General features: G+C 43.0%; 1 protein-coding gene across 1 annotated transcript; it reads right to left on the bottom strand.

Moving 5' to 3' along the window:
* Positions 1-769: 769 nt before the first annotated feature.
* On the bottom strand, positions 770-18,538 carry LOC135545819 (sodium/hydrogen exchanger 6-like). Its single transcript, XM_064973728.1, has 16 exons — positions 18,124-18,538; positions 15,731-15,930; positions 14,999-15,076; positions 14,456-14,532; positions 14,219-14,331; positions 13,733-13,838; positions 11,048-11,189; positions 10,035-10,140; positions 9,832-9,920; positions 9,596-9,709; positions 9,309-9,420; positions 5,234-5,387; positions 4,992-5,022; positions 4,808-4,893; positions 4,409-4,514; positions 770-4,126 (listed from the first exon to the last, which is right to left on the bottom strand). Exons 1-16 carry the CDS (start codon positions 18,413-18,415, stop codon positions 3,848-3,850), a joined length of 2,085 nt encoding a protein of 694 aa, XP_064829800.1. The 5' UTR covers positions 18,416-18,538; the 3' UTR covers positions 770-3,847.
* Between the last annotated feature and the right edge of the window lie 555 nt (positions 18,539-19,093).

Here is a 19,093-nt window from a genome sequence, read left to right as displayed (position 1 = left end):
AATGCAAACTAGCGATAGCGCAATGACTGGGAGTCTATGGGTACTTGCATCCATAGGATTCCAGTCATTGCGCTAACACTAGTTAGCATTGGCTTGTGAAACTACCTCCAACTTCCTTCATACTGAACACAGAGACATAGAAATAGTATCCGAGTTCATCGGACTCTGGGGAAGTAGATAAAGGGCCTCATTGCCAAAATCCCAGAGTATCCCCTTAACCCAGACCATAACCACACAGCTAACCTTATGCCTAACCCTAACTTTAAATGAAGACCTAAAAGCTCATTTCTGTTTTCAGAATTTATTTATAATTATAGCCAATTTTGACTTTGTGGCTGTGGTAACTAGTGACAATCTTATTTTTGGTCAGGAAAATCTCCAAGTGCACCTCTCATATCTACATCTGCCCTGGGAGGAAAGCTTACTCCACCTCAGCCTGTCAGTCCATGAGAAGGATGGGCTATTCTCTATGGAGAGGTGAAACCATTTTTAAAAAGAGATGGTTGAGACTGTCCATAGGGGGAATGTGATACACTGTTAGGGGTTGAAGGCCAAGGCTGGTGGAGAAATTACTGGGATGAATTCAGTTTTTCCTGTTCTCATTCCCGGCCAAACCTTAGGGGAAGGTCAGGACTGGACTTTCTGGATCTGGCAAGCTATTAGCTAACATTACATTCATCCACCAGCACATGTTCAGAGGCAAACCAGACCGTGTCAACATCATCATGTTGATGTGAAATCAGCAGGTCAATCAGGAGACATTAGAGAGTTCAATCAAAAGCACAGGCTTTGTTTATTGACCATTGCACGCAACTTGAACAGGTGAGAATATTTACAGAGATGTAAACAGTCAGTACCTGCAACACTTAGGAAGCACAGTGTGACACACACAGCGAAGTAGCAGTATAAACACATCGGACAGTCTGAAAACACAGAGTACAACAAGCCCCTTTGGTCAGCTACTTCAGACTAGTGTCAACATGTTAATTACAAGTTACCATTCATCGTTCAAAACAATAGAACACATACTGTAAGAACAGTACAGGCAAGGTATAAGGTGACCTATAATGGGTCTTTTTTTGACATTACTTCATATGTTAGTTATAGACTGGTACACAGTCATGATCTTGCTTGATTTCTTTTTTCCTTAAAGTGAAGACGGAGTCAGAGTCAATGGCATGGAAAAGCAAGGAGGCCAATCTTGTTACTCTTGGTTACATAGATCATAACAACCTGTACATCAATGGATACCACCCTTCAGTTCGTGACCTCCGACAGTTATGACATGACTCCATGAGTTTCTACTAAAAATCATAGTTCACAGGATTCATGTCAATTCCTTCATAACCCCAACAAAAGCCAGTTAAAAACAGCAACACAAACACGACCAATGGAACTTACAAGACAAATCTAACTCAAACAAAGGTTTCTTAAAAGACAAGTGCAAATGCTGCGCCATCCCCGACACTCGCCTTATTTCCCTTCTTCATCAAGAATAAACAAAATAGAGGAAAAAAAACTATATATAAAATGGTGGGAAGAAAAAAATCATTTCCTGCACATTGTGGTGTCGAGAGGCAGGCTTGATAAAAAAGGCAAAAAGAGGAGACCACACGCCGTCAGAGGTTCCTGCACAACAGGAGATAACACTGAGTGGTACACTGCCCTCCTCTGCCCCTCCCTCCCCAGGTGCGAAAGTCAATAACATTGAATATAGGTAGAATGTCTACTATTTCTCTCTCTACCTCCCCTTTCCTCTGCTCCTACCCTGTCCCTCTCTGTGTACTTCCCTCCTACTCTGCCCCCCCCCCCCTCTGTAATGCTGTCTGGCACAGGGCCTGATTCCATCCACATCAACAGTGCGTCGTCAGGGTGGTGCCCTGTCAACACTTCCTGCTACACCACATTAACAGCCACCACTGATCCCAGACCAGTCACAGAGCAAACCCCCATATAGCCAAGGAGCTCAAAGGAGCTACTCTGGTACCAGACATCAGCTATAAATCAATCCAGCCCCCATACATTGTAGCGCGAGGCATATAGGATACGTTAGACTCTAATATAACCTATTGTATGATTATTTTACACAAATAAAGTATTGCACACATACATTTTTCTACAACCATTTCGTTTTCTTCAACTGATCCCTACCAGCTTTTGTCTACATATCTACTCTGAATCATAGAAACACAGAAATGATTGCTTGAAACATATCTTCATAGCATTTCAATAACAAATATATGTCTGTGGTTTTGGATCATTTAAACTCAAAATGTTATGATTCCAACTGGCCTATTCAAGTTGTTTCTGATAGTATGTACCAATCCTTTGTCACGTTATACAGTACCAGGGACAGCATAGTCAATAACTCAAGGCAGTTAACAGTTGAACTGAGGTCCACTACATAGTGGAGCTGCAGCACCTCAACAATGTTTGACATGGACATACTCAGGCCATTTCCATAAATAATCCAACCAAGGAAATTCGATTTGAAATAGAATTGAATAAGAAATGAATGTTTATCCAGATAAATTTGCCAAAAACAAAGCAGATTAGATCCTTAATTATGAGCTACTGTAACATGTTCCCGCTACTACTCCTGTAACTAAAGCAGATAGATCTTAGCCAATAGGAAGCAAAGACTTAGCCCAGATAGAAGTACACACTCGGTTTGATTTGAGTAACATTTCAATCCCTAATGTCAAATATACACCATGTTACACGTGAATAGTATTAGAATTACAGTGAAAACGAGGATGTAACTAAAGTACTTGTAGTATGTTGCAAAATACATCAAGTTTTTTCAGGCTGCCTGCACTCAATTTTCATCAAACGTCAATGGAGGAGGAATGGCACCAACTTTCACCATACGGGAGATCTAGAACTCGTACTCGAAACGACAGCCCTTCGTTCTGCTTCTGTGGTGAGTGACATCAGCTTCTAAAAGAAGGTGTCAAACCCTCCCAAAGTCACAGTCTGAGGTCATTGTGGGAGATCCAAGACTTGTGCTAGGTTACACAGAGCGAGCTGAATTACATTGTTAACTTGGTTGAACCAGGCTAGAACATCTTTAACTATCTACAGAGCAATGGCTCAAAACGCAGGCAGCCTGTCAACCGTAGAGAGGTCGCCACCCAGTGGACGGAGGAGTGTATCACTTCTAAAAAGGGAACATAAACTAGTGTTCACTCAGGCACTTGATTCTAACCGTATGCATAGCAACACAATGCAACGCCGAGCCAATAAGTCAGCCAGCATCCCTTGGATCACACAGAGAAGGCAGCAACATTCAGAATCAGACCCCAAAACAGGGCTACAAAACTCAGTCAGCCCCTCGACCTCCCCACTCCCCAGGCATAAAAAAAAAACGGTATTATGCACCCTGTGATACAGAGACAAATGGTATTAGCTAAGCTAGCTGTTGCACTGTGACCTCCACATACAGACTAATGCATGCGTATAGACGACGCTGCAGGGCTACGGTGAGCAGATTGCCACGTGATTTCAGTGTGGTCCTGTTAGAAGACAAACTGTAGAAAAGATATCGGTTTAACCGAATCAAAAGAAAAGGATACATGAATAAATAATTCATATTAGAATGATGGCGACAGGAGTATAGAAATGAACAAACAATAATGAGGTAGACATGGATTAACCACTTGAGAAACTCAAAGAGGAGAGGCAGTGGGTGAGAGAGAAAGAGATGAGGAGCGGTATGAGAGAGAGAGCGAGAGAGACAGAGAGAGAGACCAGTCTCTTGCTGATCTTAGTTGATCTAATTCCTGCAGCCTGCGGGGGAGCAGGACGTAGTGAGTTGGTCATCTGGCTCGCTGGCCTCTCTTTTGCCTCACATCCGCATACGGTGTCGAGGGTCGCCGAGCGGGGGCTCGGAGTCGTCCATGGGCAGGACCAGACGAGTACCCCTCATTACCAGCTCGTGGTCCCCGTACGTCAGCTCGCGGTCCAGGTCGTCAGCAGAGATGACGGCGGAGGTGGTGCCCGCGGGCCCGGCACTGGTGTGGGCGCCGCTGGCGTCTGTGCTCACAGTGATGTCACCGTAGGTCAGGCTGATGTCCCCGTCCGTCAGGATGAGGTCTGAGTCGTCGTCCTTCAGCTGGCACTCGTTCTGGTGGCAGGAAAGAAACATTTCAAAATAGGTTACCACTAGATGACATTCTGATTATGACGGTTCTCACTAATCAAATACTCCTGCTATAACTGAACTAATTCTTTAGCTTTGATGAAATCAGCAACTCTTCATTTGCGTTCATTCAAATATACACTATCTGCTGTGATACTCATTAAAACAAAGAAGAAAACACTTCCTCACTACATGTCATCACTATTACCATAATCCCCCTAACAGGGTCACCGGATTAATAGGAACACATGGTTTGTGGGGCCTGACCTCATAGGCCTGTGGGCTGGTGAGACATCTGGCCAGCGGTCCACAGCAGGCAGGCATGGTGACAGTGAGTGGGGGGCCACTGTGGGTCAGGATGGGCTTCAGGTAGCTGGAGAGGGCGTAGAGTCAAGGCCTCAACTGTGTCACATAGTAACAAAACAAACTGCTCAAATATGTAATGGGAGACTTACTATAGAAGAACCATCCACCTCTGCTTCAGTACACCACTGCTGTAGGCTAGTATGTTATTGCAGTAGTTTTACACACAATCATTTTGGTTATGAAGGACAAATCATGACTTAATACACTGGTTAGAGAACATTAAAGCTTTGTCTGTGAAATGAATATCGGTCACTGGAGCACCGGCTGCTGTGAGTGGACGGGAGTGACATCAAAGGATACTTGTGGTCAAAGTTGTACCAGATCCTGAAGAGCCAGGCACTCTCGTGTTTGGTGTTCCGCCGCTCTGATCCATCTGTCATGCTCATCTGACCAGACACACAAGACTGATACAGCGATCCACTCAAAACAAGACGATTACAGCATTCAAGTTAAATAACTCAACTTTCAGAGTCTTAATACTCACTGTGTTATCTGCGTCCGAATCGACTCCAACACTGTTAGAAACGCAGATACACATAAATGAGTGGACCAGATCCCAGTGGTCACAGAAGATCATATTGAAGACAGACAACCTTATGTGCTTTGTGTATCCTCGATTAAAATAAACATCAATTCAACAAAGGTACCGTTTGAAGGCAACAACAATAAATAGGCAGAGACCAACACCGAAATCCCCTAACCTTTGACCCCCTGTGGTGGACCTACCGTATATGCTGGCAGGAGAGCATCTGAGTGGTTCCCCCTCCACAGACCCACACGGTGAAGAAGACGATGAGGAGGGTGGTGGTGAACATCATCTGACGGGCGTACGTAGCCGTGTCCCGGATGGAAAGGGCAAAGGTCATTGCTCCGCGCAGACCTGTGGAGGACAAATCATTGGTCACACACATATTATTGCGGGTGTAGTGAAATGCTTGTGGATAATGTAAGAAATAACACACACAAAAACAAAATACTGCAAAGTTGCTTGGAAGCCTGGATTCTTCTGGAAACAAGGAGGGGTAATACTGTGTGTGTGTGTCTCCACAAGTAATATCACTTAAAACAGCTTTTTGTTAGATAACGTTACTGGTGTGGGAACTTTGAACATTTCCAATTACAGTGATCACATGACAATCAGTTAAAACAGGTCCATAGGGGTCATTGAAACAACAGGTGCTGGTATGACTGAAATTACTACATTAATAATCTATAAAGGATATACTGTATTATCAAAACTGCATCTCCTAAATCACCAGACACAAAAGCAGACTCATAAATGAACATATATTTTTTTAAAGCTTTAGGACAAAAATTGGTAGGATATTTATTATTTTAATTCCCCAAACATTTTATATACAGTCACGGCCAAAAGTTGACACAAATATACATTTTCAAAGACTGCTGCCTCAATGTCTTTAGATATTTTTGTCAGATGTTACTATGGAATACTGAAGTATAATTACAAGCATTTCATAAGTGTCAAAGGCTTTTATTGACAATTACATGAAGTTGATGCAAAAAGTCAAATATTTGCAGTGTTGACCCTTCTTTTTCAAGACCTTTGCAATCTGCCCTCGCATGCTGTCAATTAACTTCTGGGTCACATCCTGACTGATAGCAGCCTATTATTGCATTATCAATGCTTGCAGTTTGTGGGTTTTTGTTTGTCCACCCGCCTCTTGAGGATTGACCACAAGTTCTCAATGGGATTAAGGTCTGGGGAGTTTCCTGGCCTTGGAACCAAAATATCGAAGTTTTGTTCCCCGAGCCACTTAGTTATCACTTTCGCCTTATGGCAAGGTGCTCCATCATGCTGGAAAAGGCATTGTTCGTCACTAAACTGTTCCTGGATGGTTGGGAGAAGTTGCTCTCGGAGGATGTGTTGGTACCATTCTTTATTCATGGCTGTGTTCTTAGGAAAAATTGTGAGTGAGCCCACTCCCTTGGCTGAGAAGCAACCCCACACATGAATGGTCTCAGGATGCTTTACTGTTGGCATGACACAGGACTGATGGTAGCGCTCACCTTGTCTTCTCCGGACAAGCTTTTTACCGGATGCCCCAAAAAAATCAGAAAGGGGATTTATCAGAGAAAATGACTTTACCCCAGTCCTCAGCAGTCCTATCCCTGTACCTTTTGCAGAATATCAGTCTGTCTATGATGTTTTTCCTGGAGAGAAGTGACTTCCTTGCTACCCTTCTTGACACCTGGCCATCATCCAAAAGTCATCGCCTCACTGTGCGTGCAGATGCACTCACACCTGCCTGCAGCCATTCCTGAGCAAGCTCTGTACTGGTGGTGCCCCGATCCCGCAGCTAAATCAACTTTAGGAGACGGTCCTGGCGCTTGCTGGACTTCCTTGGGCGCCCTGAAGCCTTCTTCACAACAATTGAACCTCTCTCCTTGAAGTTCTTGATGATCCATTAAATGGTTGATTTAGGTGCATTATTTTTTACGAACCCAGAATCTCTGGTGGCACAGCCTTAGACCACTGCGCCACCAGGGAGGCCCCTTAGGTGCAATCTTACTGGCAGCAATATCCTTGCCTGTGAAGCCCTTTTTGTGCAAAGAAATGATGGCGGCAGGTGTTTCCTTGCAGATGACCATGGTTGACAGAGGAAGAACAATGATTCCAAGCACCACTCTCCTTTTGAAGCTTCCAGTCTGTTATTCGAACTCAATCAGCATGACAGGGTGATCTCCAGCTTTAGACCGTCAACACCTGTGTTAATGATAGATTCACTGACATTATGTCAGCTGGTCCTTTTGTGGCAGGGCTGAAATGCAGTGGAAATGTTTTTTGGGGGATTCAGTTCATTTGCATGTCAAAGAGGGACTTTGCAATTAATTGCTATTCATCGGATCACTCTTCATAACATTCTGGAGTATATGCAAATTGCCATCATACAAACTGAGGCAGCAGACTGTGAAAATTAATATTTGTGTCATTCTCAAAACTTTTGGCCACGACTGCACAGTACCAGTCAAAGGTTTGGACACACCTACTCATTCCAGGGTTTTCCTTTATTTTACTATTTTCTACATTGTAGAATAATAGTGAAGACATCAAAACTATGAAATAACACATACGGAGTAACCAAAAAAAAAAAGTGTTCAACAAATCAAAATGTATTTTATATTTGAGAATCTTCAAAGTAGCCATCCTTTGCGTTGATGACAGCTTTGCAGACTCTTGGCATTTTCTCAACAAGCTTCATGAGGAAGTCACCTGGAACGCATTTCAATTAACAGGTGTACCTTGTTAAAAATGTATTTGTGGAATGTCTTTCCTTCTTAATGTGTCTGAGCCAGTTGTGCTGTGACTAGGTAGGGGTGGTATACAGAATATAGCCTTATTTGGTAAAAGAACAAGTCCATATTATGGCAAGAAATGACAGTCCATCATTACTTTAAGATATGAAGGTCAGTCAATACAGAATATTTAAGAGCAGTCACAAAAACCATCAAGTGGTATGATGAAACTGGTTCTCATGAGGACCTCCACAGGAAATGGAAACCCAAAGTTACCTCTGCTGCAGAGGATAAGTTCATTAGAGTTACAAGCATCAGAAATGGCAGGCCAAATAAATGCTTCACAGAGTTCAAGTACCAGACACATTTCAACATCAACTGTTCAGAGGAGACTGCATGAATCATGCCTTCATGGTCGAATTGATGGAAAGAAACCACTACTAAAGGACACCAATAAGAAGAATAGACTTGCTTGGGCCAAGAAACATGAGCAATGGACATTAGACATGTGGAAATCTGTCTTTTGGTCTGATGAGTCCAAATTTAAGATTTTTGGTTCCAACTGCCACGTCTTTGTGAGATGCAGAAGGAGAGTGATGGACAGCCACACCTCAACATCAACTATTCAGAGGAGACTGCATGAATCAGGCCCTCATGTTCAAATTGCTGTAAAGAAACCACTACTAAAGGACACTAATCTGTCTTAGTGAGACGCAGAGTAGGTGAACGCATGATCTCTGCATGTGTGGTTCCCACCATGAAGCATGGAGGTGGTGTGATGGTATGGGGGTGCTTTGCTCGTGACACTGTCAGTGATTAATTTAGAATTCAAGGCACTTTAACCAGCATGGCTACCACAGCATTTTGCAGCAATACGCCATTCCATCTCGTTTGCGCTTAGTGGGACAATCATTTGTTTTTCAACAGGACAATGACCCAACACACCTCCAGGCTGTGTAAGGGCTATTTGATCAATGAGCGTGATGGAGTGCTGCATCAGATGACCTGGCTTGGGATGAGTTGGACTGCAAAGTGAAGGAAAAGTAGACAAGTGCTCAGCATATGTGGGAACTCCTTCAAAACTGTTGGAAAAACATTCATTATGAAGCTGGTTGAGAGAAAGCCAAGAGTGTACAAAGCTGTCAAGTCAAAGGGTGCCTACTTTGAAGAGTCTAAAATATATTTTGATTTGTTTAACACTTTTTTGGTTACTACATGCTTCCACATGTTCTATTTCATAGCATTTAATGTCTTCACTATTATTCTACAATGTAGAAAATAGTAAAAAATAAAGAAAAACCCTTGAATAAGTAGGTGTGTCCAAACTTTTGACTGGTACTGTATATATAACTGTGGCTGATATTTCATCCCCAGAAACCCTGAAATGGGATAGAAAGGGATAGCTTATTTTACTTCACACGCTTTTTCTCTTCAAGTAAATACAAAGTTATTTATTCTGGTGACTGAACGTAAGCTGCAATTTATGAGAAAAGAAAATGACAAACTGTGGCGCCAGATCTCTGTCTGACCACGTCACACACTGTACCAGCAAACATCATCATGTGTTGGAAGTTGGAGCTGATCTTGTTCCTGCGTCCCAGGTTGAGCAGGAAGGACAGGGGGTAGATGTTGGCTGCTCTTCCCAAGAACACTGCCAGCTGGGAGGGGAACACTGTCAAGGAGGCCTCCAAACAGTCCAGAGAAACAAAGATACCCCTCCAGTTTCACCAACTTTACATGCAATATAGTCCATACTCCACATGAACTCCCTACAGTGCTACTAAATTAAAAGTTGAACTTTAATTGAAGTATTATAGTTTTGAGTAAAGATACGAAAGCCCCGACAATAAAGGTGGGGTTGAAGATGTGGTTCTTGAAGGTGAACAGCGCCAGACCCATGTAGGAGAAGATGAAATTCTCCGCCAGGAAGTTCAGCAGCTCAAACAACTACAGGACAACACAAAAACAACCTTTCAGGGACACTGACGGAACAACAGTATTTAGCCGATGACATTGCTGTCCAGAGTAGCTTGCCCTTAAATAACTGCCATGGTAAACGTTGTCCTCACCTGTTTGGTCCTGTCCTGAGACTCAGGGGACAGGTTGTTGAAGGTGTAGTGAGCCTGAGTGATCCCACAGAACAGCACCGCCACCACACCTGCACACACAACATCAACCAGACACATCCACATCGTGATTAACCATAATAAGCTGGGTGATGAATAATAACCCATGGGGTGGGACCATGACCTGAGTGTGGATGAGGGTTCACCTGTGAAGCCACAGGCCTCAGCCATTAAGAAGGTGCTCCAGGACATGAGGAAGAAGAGAGCTGTCTCCAGGAGATGGAAGTCTCTCAGCTTAGTGAACTTAGTGACGTGAGGAGAACAGTCAAGGAGAAAATAACACATGAAACACTACACTGACATTAGGAACACCTGCAATTTCCGTGACATAGACTGACCAGGTGAATCCCGGGGAAAGCTATGATCCCTTATTGATGTCACTTGTTAAATCCACTTCAAATCAGTGTAGATGAAGGGCAGGAGACAGGTTAAAGAAGGGTTTCTACGCCTCCAGATATGGACTGTGTAGGTGTGCCATTCAGAGGGCAAATGGGCAAGACAAAATATTTAAGTGCCTTTGAACAGGGGTATGGTAGTAGGTGCCAGGCACACCATTTTGAGTGTGTCAAGAACTGCAACGCTCCTGGGTTTTTCACCCTCAACAGTTTCCTGTGTGTATCAAGAACGGTCCACCACCCAAAGGACATCCAGCCAACTTGACACAACCGTGGGAAGCATTGGAGTCAACATGGACCAGCATCCCTGTAGAACACTTGAAACCTGTTGAGGGCAACTCAATACTGGGAAGGTGTTCCTAATGTTTATACACTTAGTGTATACACTACACAACTCACTATACACCAGCTATTGCCACCATGGCAGAGATGGAGAAGAATGGCTCAGAGAGCCTGGCCAAGTCTCAGTTCCCACAATTCATGGAGGAAGGGAAAATTGCAGTAAACTAGTTTTGAAATGGAAGAAGGCAGTTTTATCTGTTTTGCTTAGTTTTTGTTTTACAGAGAAGCTTAGAGATTTAAGTTTAACATATAGCAACAAGCAAGTTGATAATACCAAAAAAACACAACTTCATACATTCTAATACAAGAACAAAAGCATTTCCATCAGTTTCTAACCTGGATGTGATTGCTATATCAATCTATATATATATATTTCTAGACACTCAAATCACACAGGAAGTATATCACTGCGTAAAGGATATGAGTGCTGTCATGACACCGGTGGCCACACCCAGGGCGAAGGATCCACTGAAAACACCCAGGAACACCCCGAAGGACTTCAACATGGCCATCACATCAAAGGTGTGACTGTTGTCCCCCTCCGGCTGGTATGCCACAATGGACCTGGTACAAACACAGTCAATATTAGAAAAGGTACAACAGAACAGTTCACGTGCCCTATGTGGGTGGATGAAGTGTTATAAGGCTGGAAATTAAATACCAGTATGTACTGTAGCATTTATGGAGCCTAGAAATAAATGTGCTTTGCTTGCAGAATACTTAAAGAAAACATGGATAATTTGGAAAATTTCAGAACTAGAGAGCTGCTTTATAATGTGCTTCCATCCTGAGAAGGTTGAAAGTCTTGAATAATCTGCAAACCATTGATATCAGAACCAAGGTATGGTATATTAATACAGACCTGGGGAAGGCTTAATCCTAGTGGTCCCCATAACTGATGATCAGAACGATCCTAGTGGTCCCCATAACTGATGATCAGAATGATCCTAGTGGTCCCCATACCTGATGATCAGAACGATCCTAGTGGTCCCCATACCTGATGATCAGAACAATCCTAGTGGTCCCCATAACTGATGATCAGAACGATCCTAGTGGTCCCCATAACTGATTATCAGAACGATCCTAGTGGTCCCCATACCTGATGATCAGAACAATCCTGGTGGACCCCATAACTGAACGATCCTAGTGGACCCCATAACTGATGATCAGAACGATCCTAGTGGTCCCCATAACTGATGATCAGAACGATCCTAGTGGTCCCCATAACTGATGATCAGAACGATCCTAGTGGTCCCCATAACTGATGATCAGAACGATCCTAGTGGTCCCCATACCTGATGATCAGAACAATCCTAGTGGCCAGAGACTACACTGTATAGTACTAGTACTACCGTTTGCATGCCCAGTCTGTTTGAAGTGCAGATGGATCTCTTAGGCAAATACGTTGTGGCTTGCTTTCATAGTTTCAGATGGAAATCAATAAGGAATGATGAGATTGTACTACAGTATGTAAATATTTGTGTATGGACATCTGCTAGTAAGTACTGTACATGATGCAACTATTTTAGTAGCAATGTGCTACGCTAAAGGGTTCTATGGGAATTCCAGCTACCAAGTTAGATCCATCTTCAGGTATTCCAGCTACCAAGTTAGATCCATCTTCAGGTATTCCAGCTACCAAGTTAGATCCATCTTCAGGTATTCCAGCTACCAAGTTAGATCCATCTTCAGGTATTCCAGTATTCCATCTATTCCAGATACCACGTTAGATACATCTTCAGGTATTCCATTCCAGCTATCCATAAGTTAGATATATCTTCAAGTATTCCATCTACCTAGTTAGATACATCTTCAGGTATTCCAGCTACCAAGTTAGATCCATCTTCAGGTATTCCAGCTACCAAGTTAGATCCATCTTCAGGTATTCCAGCTACCAAGTTAGATATATCTTCAAGTATTCCATCTACCGCGTTAGATACATCTTCAGGTATTCCAGCTACCAAGTTAGATACATCTTCAAGTATTCCATCTACCGCGTTAGATACATCAATCCTTAAGAACTTTGGCAGAAACACTTCAACAGCTTTTTATTCAATTCAAACTGGAGGAACTATTAGGCCTAGATTTTGAAACTGGTAAAATATGGGGAACCACTCGTGAAAGATTAGCTGAAGCTTGGAATTAATGATGTTAGATAACATGTCAAAATACAAATGGAGTCAATGGAATGGAAACCACTTGCTTTTATGTGCTTGATACCATTCCATTGACTCCATTACAGCCATTATTATGAGCCGTCCTAACCTCAGCAGCCTCCACTGGACGTAACAACAAACTTGTATCACCCAAACAGCAAATCACCAGAATTTCATACCACCAGAACTGGGTTGCAGTTTGAATTGGTGCATCAAGATTTTCCCTAATGCATACCTCTGGATCTAATATGGGCTCAATACTCAACTTTTATGTTCTGCAAACACCTGACAAACTTTGATTTGAGTGAACGATCCCTTTCTGGGTTGTACTTGTGCTGTGGTTCATATCTGCTATCTGGAGTGTAATGGTTGGTCATTTGCCGTGTATGTTCTAATGAAGCAAACGAAACCACTGCAAAAGCACTGGGCTAGCACACCAGCTCAGGGGAGTGTCTCGCGTCGCCGCCACACCCTCTACCCACTGACTGGCTCCATGGGCGTGCCGCACCCCCGCACTGAGCCAACCATAACACAACCGAATTCTGAAATATTAAGAGTTCCCGGCAGAGGGAATGTAGTGGTTAGGGTTACCAAAAGGTCAGCCTCACACATTCCACAGTATTAATACTAGGCTTGTTATTGGTATAGTGCCAGGTCACACACAGGAAAATCCATACCAACAAGTTGTTCAAGGGTGTCTGTGTGCGCATGTCCATGAACCTGTGTGGGTGTGTAGGCTAAACGCCCCCTTACCCTGCACAAATTATATATTTTTAGAAATAAAAAAATACAGTTTCAAAGTAGATCTGATGAAATATGAGATTTGTCAGCCAAAGCGCCACAACAATGGATCGCAAAGACAAACACAAAACCTCACAGCGTGAGTGTGTACATACAGGCGCAGACAGACAGACGGTAGACAGGTGGGTCAGGTTAAGACGGAGGACTCACGAGGACAGCACCACGGCCACGGCGTCATTGAGAACGCTCTCTCCAAACAGCAGAACGTACAGATCCACGTCCACCTGCAGCTCGTTGAAGATGGCCAGCACCGTCACTGCAGGACGAGAGACACAGTAACCACCTTGAGACTGTCTACAGAATGGCACAATGACATGCAGATGGACCCCCAAGGCCACATTCTACAATGTCAGACGGGCAACATATAGTTGGCAACATTCTACTAAAAATAACCCACAAATAGAGCCCTATAGGTTAGAAATCATTGGTGGTGTGTACATCAGCCTATGCTATATTCCACAACTCACATTTTCCCAGTCACTGAAATAATTAGCGGCAGTGCATGTTTTTGCAGCTTGTGAATCAGGAAATCGCCCTTTAAATAACTATGTCTGACCAGGCATATTACTAGTGAAGCAAGCGGTTGACCATTATGTCATGTACTAAAGAGGTGACTGAGGTGAACGGGGTCTGTACCGGGGTCAGTAGCAGAGACAATGGCTCCAAACAACAGGCAGTCAGTGAAGAAGAAGTCCCCGTCAAGCTGTCCCACTTGCTTCATCAGCGTGACACAGCCATACATCAGTAACCTGTACAGAGATAGAGATCATACTACTTCAGCTGAGCATTTCTCTGACATGTCACACAAAACCCTGAAGGTGCATAAACACACAGATGTAATGGATACATGTATAATACAGGGTGTGAACTCACCCAATGATGAAACATGATATGACTGTTCCCAGAAAGGCATAGGCTAGGATGGATCCCATGTTCCTGAAGAAGTGTCTCTGGGAGATAGAATTAGATGAAGGATTAGGCATGAATATTACCCAAGAACAAATCAACACTGTGATTTAACTATCGTTTAAAGCTGCAATATGTAACTTTTGGGGCGACCTGACCAAATTCACATGGAAATGCGTGTTATAGATCTGTCATTATCATTGAAAGCAAGTCTAAGAAGTGGTAAATCTGTTCAGTGGCCACTATTTCTATGCTCCCCATATTTAAGTTTAGTTTTTGAATCTTTTACTTTTGGTTTTGTACACCAGCTTTAAACATCTGAAAATACAATATTTGTGGTTATGGAAAATATTTTTAACTATGGTTTAGATGGTACAATGATTATCTACACTATACTTGCTTGTTGTATCACAAACTGAAATTAGGCAAACTGTTAGCATTTTAGCAACCAGGAAATGGCATAGCGTTTTCTGCATAGAGCATCTTTAAACAACTAACTACATGTCTTACCCTCTTCAGACTGTAGCCGGCATGGAAGATGATGGGGGGCAGGAGGATGTTAAAGAACACTTCAGGGTCAAAGGTCACCTATAGAAAAGAGGAAAAACACAAGAGGGATTGTATTACATGACTGAACTGTAGTCTCCCACTGACTATGGAGGACTACAACTAATAAAACCTGTTATTATTAGTTTGAATCTAATTATAACTACCTGTAATAATAACTAACAAGGGTTCTAAATCCCTTTTCAATTGTGTCGATGGATGAAAATAGCGCTAGTTGTTATGTTTGTTAATCTAATGTCCTACGGTTAGGCCTAGTTCTGATCAAGCCTCTTTAGGCTGACATCAACTCTAAGTCCTAAATGGCATCAAGGAAAGGTTTATTTTCTCTGATCAGGTGACACAGTGTTTGCATAGAACAGAGCTGAATAGTGCTCTGTAGGCTACCTCCGGACATGACTGATTACATATGCTATGCTCCGAGTTAGACACAGTCTCATGAGTGTGTGTCAGACAGTGAGTAAGTGTGGAAAATGTCTCGGGAAAGATTGAGAATGAAATATGTCAACAAAGGCAACCTACTTGCCTGATTCGTACTAAGCCTCCCAAACAGCACTTCAAATATGCAGAAACACTTTCAGACAACAACCATGCCATCTGTAAGCACCCACTGTTTTGGTCAGTCAAGCCATTCATGTGCATCACATTAACAAGGACCACATCTGTTTGGGACTCTACCTTGCGAAGCATCTCGTTGTCTTGTACATCATTGATCTCAGAGGGGCTGATCTCACCCTTCAGACTGTACTCGTAGAACTTGCCACTGACGTTGACGAGCAGTGTGGGCGGGCTGGCGTTGACATGACAACTGAGGGTGACGTTACTAATGTCACGGGGTACGTGGATACCATAGCGCAGGACCACACCAACCAGCACACCTGGAGGGAGAGAGAGGGAACAGAGGGTGAACAAACACAGAATTGCACCTATGAACGCCCCTACAGTACATGCCACAAGGCAACCCCTGCTAACTGGGTTCACAGTTGTCCTCTCCACCCTTAAAGCTGGTACAGCAGCACCTTGTGAATTATTGTAAATAAATAACCAGGTAACAGGCTTCAGGGAAGTGCATGGTGTGTAGTAGAGAGTACTACACTAAACTACAGTAAAACACTGAAGTAAGTTGGACCTTCCTGGGTGAATAACACAGAACGGTATGGGGTTTAGTGCATGCACACAGTCACATAACTGATCAGGCATGAATATTGTTTCCCAACAACAGAGATGTACACTGAATAAAAATATAAATGCAACAGGTAAAGTGCTGGTCCCATATTTCATGAGCTGAAATAAAAGCTCACAGAAATGTTCCATATGCACATAAAGCATATTTCTCTCAAATCTTGTGCACAAATTAGTTTACATTCCTGTTAGTGAGCATTTCTCCTTTGCCAAGATAATCCATCCACCTTTAACAGATGTAGCATATCAAGATGCTAATTAAAAATAATGATCATTACACAGGTGCACCTTGTGCTGTGGACAATAAAATTGTGCCGTTTTGTCACACAACGCCAGATGTCTCAAGTTGAAGGAGTGTCCAATTGGCATGATGACTGCAGGAATGTCCACCAGTGCTGTTGCCAGATAATTTAATGTTAATTTCTCTGCCATAAGCTGCCTCCAATGTCGCTTTAAAGAATTTGGTAGTACGTCCAACCGGCCTCACAACCACAGACCACGTGTAACCACGCCACCCCAGGACCTCCACATCCGGCTTCTTCACCTGCGGGATCGTCGGAGACCAGCCAGCCGGAAAACTGATGAAACTGTGGGTTTGCACAACCAAATAAATTCTGCGTAAACTGTCGGAAACCATCTTAGGGAAGTTCATCTGCATGCTCGTCGTCCTCATCAGGGTCTCGACCTGACTGCAGCTCGGAGTCATAACCGAATTCAGTGAAAAAGGTAAAAAGCTAACATTTGATGGCCACTGGCATGCTGGATAAGTGTGCTCTTCACGGATTAATCCCGGTTTCAACTGTACCGGGCAGATGGCAGACACGTATGGTGTCGTGTGGGCAAGAGGTTTGCTGATGTCAACGTTGTAAAGAGTGCCCCATGGTGGCAGTGGGGTTATGGTATGGGCAGGCATAAGCTACGGACGACAAACACAATTGCATTTTATCGATGGCAATTTGAATGCTGTGAGATACCGTGATGACATCCCACTGTCGTGCCACTCATCACCTCGTGTTTCAGCATGATAATGCACGGCCCCATGTCGCAAGGATCTGTACACATTTCCTGGGAGCTGAAAATGTCCCAGTTCTTCCATGGCCAGCATAATCACCAGTCTGGATCAACATGTATGACAGCGTGTTCCAGTTCCCGACAATATCCAGCAACTTCGCATAGCCATTGAAGAGGAACGGGGCAACATTCCACAGGCAACAATCAACAACCTGGTCAAACTCTATGCGAACAAGATGTGTTGCGCTGCATGAGGCAAAAAATAGTGGTCATACAAACTGGTTTTCTGATCCATGCCCCTACTTTTAAAAAAGGTTTCTGTGACCAACATATATCTGTATTCCCAGTCATGTGAAATCAATAGATTAGCTCCTAATGGATTTATTTCAATGGACTGATTTCCTTCTATGAACTGTAACTCAGTAAAATCTTTGAAATTGTTGCATGTTGAGTTTATATTTTTGTTCAGTATAACATAGTGATTACAGCCATTCTAGGACTCACATAGACCTAGGCATTATGTTGTCTCTTACCGCATCCCTATAGGAATGACAACACTGTCAGCATATTTCCAGGTAATGTTAAAGGAATACTGTGAGAGTTAGTCCTTGTTCTACTTACTCAAGAGTCAGATGAACTCGTGGATACCATTTTTTTTATGTCTCTGTGTGCAGTATGGATGAAGTTAGCGGTAGTTTCACGAGACAATGCTAACTAGCGTTAGCGCAATGACTGGAAGTCTACAGGTATATTAGAAATGCTACATAAACATGCAATGACGTGTATAGCTAACTACATAAACAATATGACGGTGAGTAATAACAATATCAATGACATCATGCAGTCTCCTGACAAGTGGGCCTCTCACCCATACTCACCATAGATCATAGCTAGTCCCGTTTCATGCAAAAACCTGAAACGACGGTGCTTGAATAACCAAATAGTTAAAATCGTGAGGGTTAGGAGCATGATGAAAATCAGCAGGTCGGCACTGTCTTGTCTGTGGTTATCTTCAACCTTCCTCTCTGTTACGATGTTCTCCATGGCACTATCCTCTGCCCTGCAAACACTGATGCAGAACGACAAACAGGTTAGAACGGTCAAGGCTAACGTCTTCGACATCTTCCGAGTTGCGTTGACTCTGAATTTATTGTAACCCATGTTGAACATTCAATCTTCAAGATAGTAGCTACGTTGTGGTTATTCAAGGTTTCTATATATATATTTCATGCGAGATAACTAAGCGGAGACAGCAACAGTAGATTGATGTTTCCCTTCTCTTCGGTGGGGTTTATCGGCGGTTGGCATTAAACGTTATGGTGCATTATCGCCACCTTCTGTACTGGAGTATGGGAGAGAGGCAGGGAGAAACTAAATCCTACCTGCCACCCCGTTGCTTTTAAAACATATAACAACATATTTGAGACTATATATAATAAAGTTCTACTCAATATAATCTTTAACATAATTTCCTGTATCCCCTTCTCCCTCATACTAGATGTCAGCCTCTCTCTTTCCTCTGATACTGCCCACACTGTAGCAATACGGTCTCTGTTTCCTGGCAATTATCACACTTTCCTTTTGGAGGCTTTCCTATCACATTTAAAATCTTATTCAATCGGCTGTGTCCCACTTTTAATCTTCTAAAAATAGTCTCCTCTCTGCTGTCCCTTCCTGGCGATGGATGGTCCCAGAAGGGAAAATGTTTTTTGTCTCCGTATTGCATTTTTTGTTGTTCAAATTAAAAGTATTTTCGGATGATAAAAATAAAATATGATAATGCTGCTAATTGTATGTGCCCATATTGGTGATTAATGTGTCAAACTATATATTGACTGTTTTGGTGTT

Source organism: Oncorhynchus masou, chromosome 9, assembly GCF_036934945.1.
Source record: "Oncorhynchus masou masou isolate Uvic2021 chromosome 9, UVic_Omas_1.1, whole genome shotgun sequence".
NCBI lineage: Eukaryota > Metazoa > Chordata > Actinopteri > Salmoniformes > Salmonidae > Oncorhynchus > Oncorhynchus masou.
The sequence above is the reverse complement of the archived record's forward strand: the minus strand, read 5'-3'. Positions and strand labels throughout refer to the sequence as shown.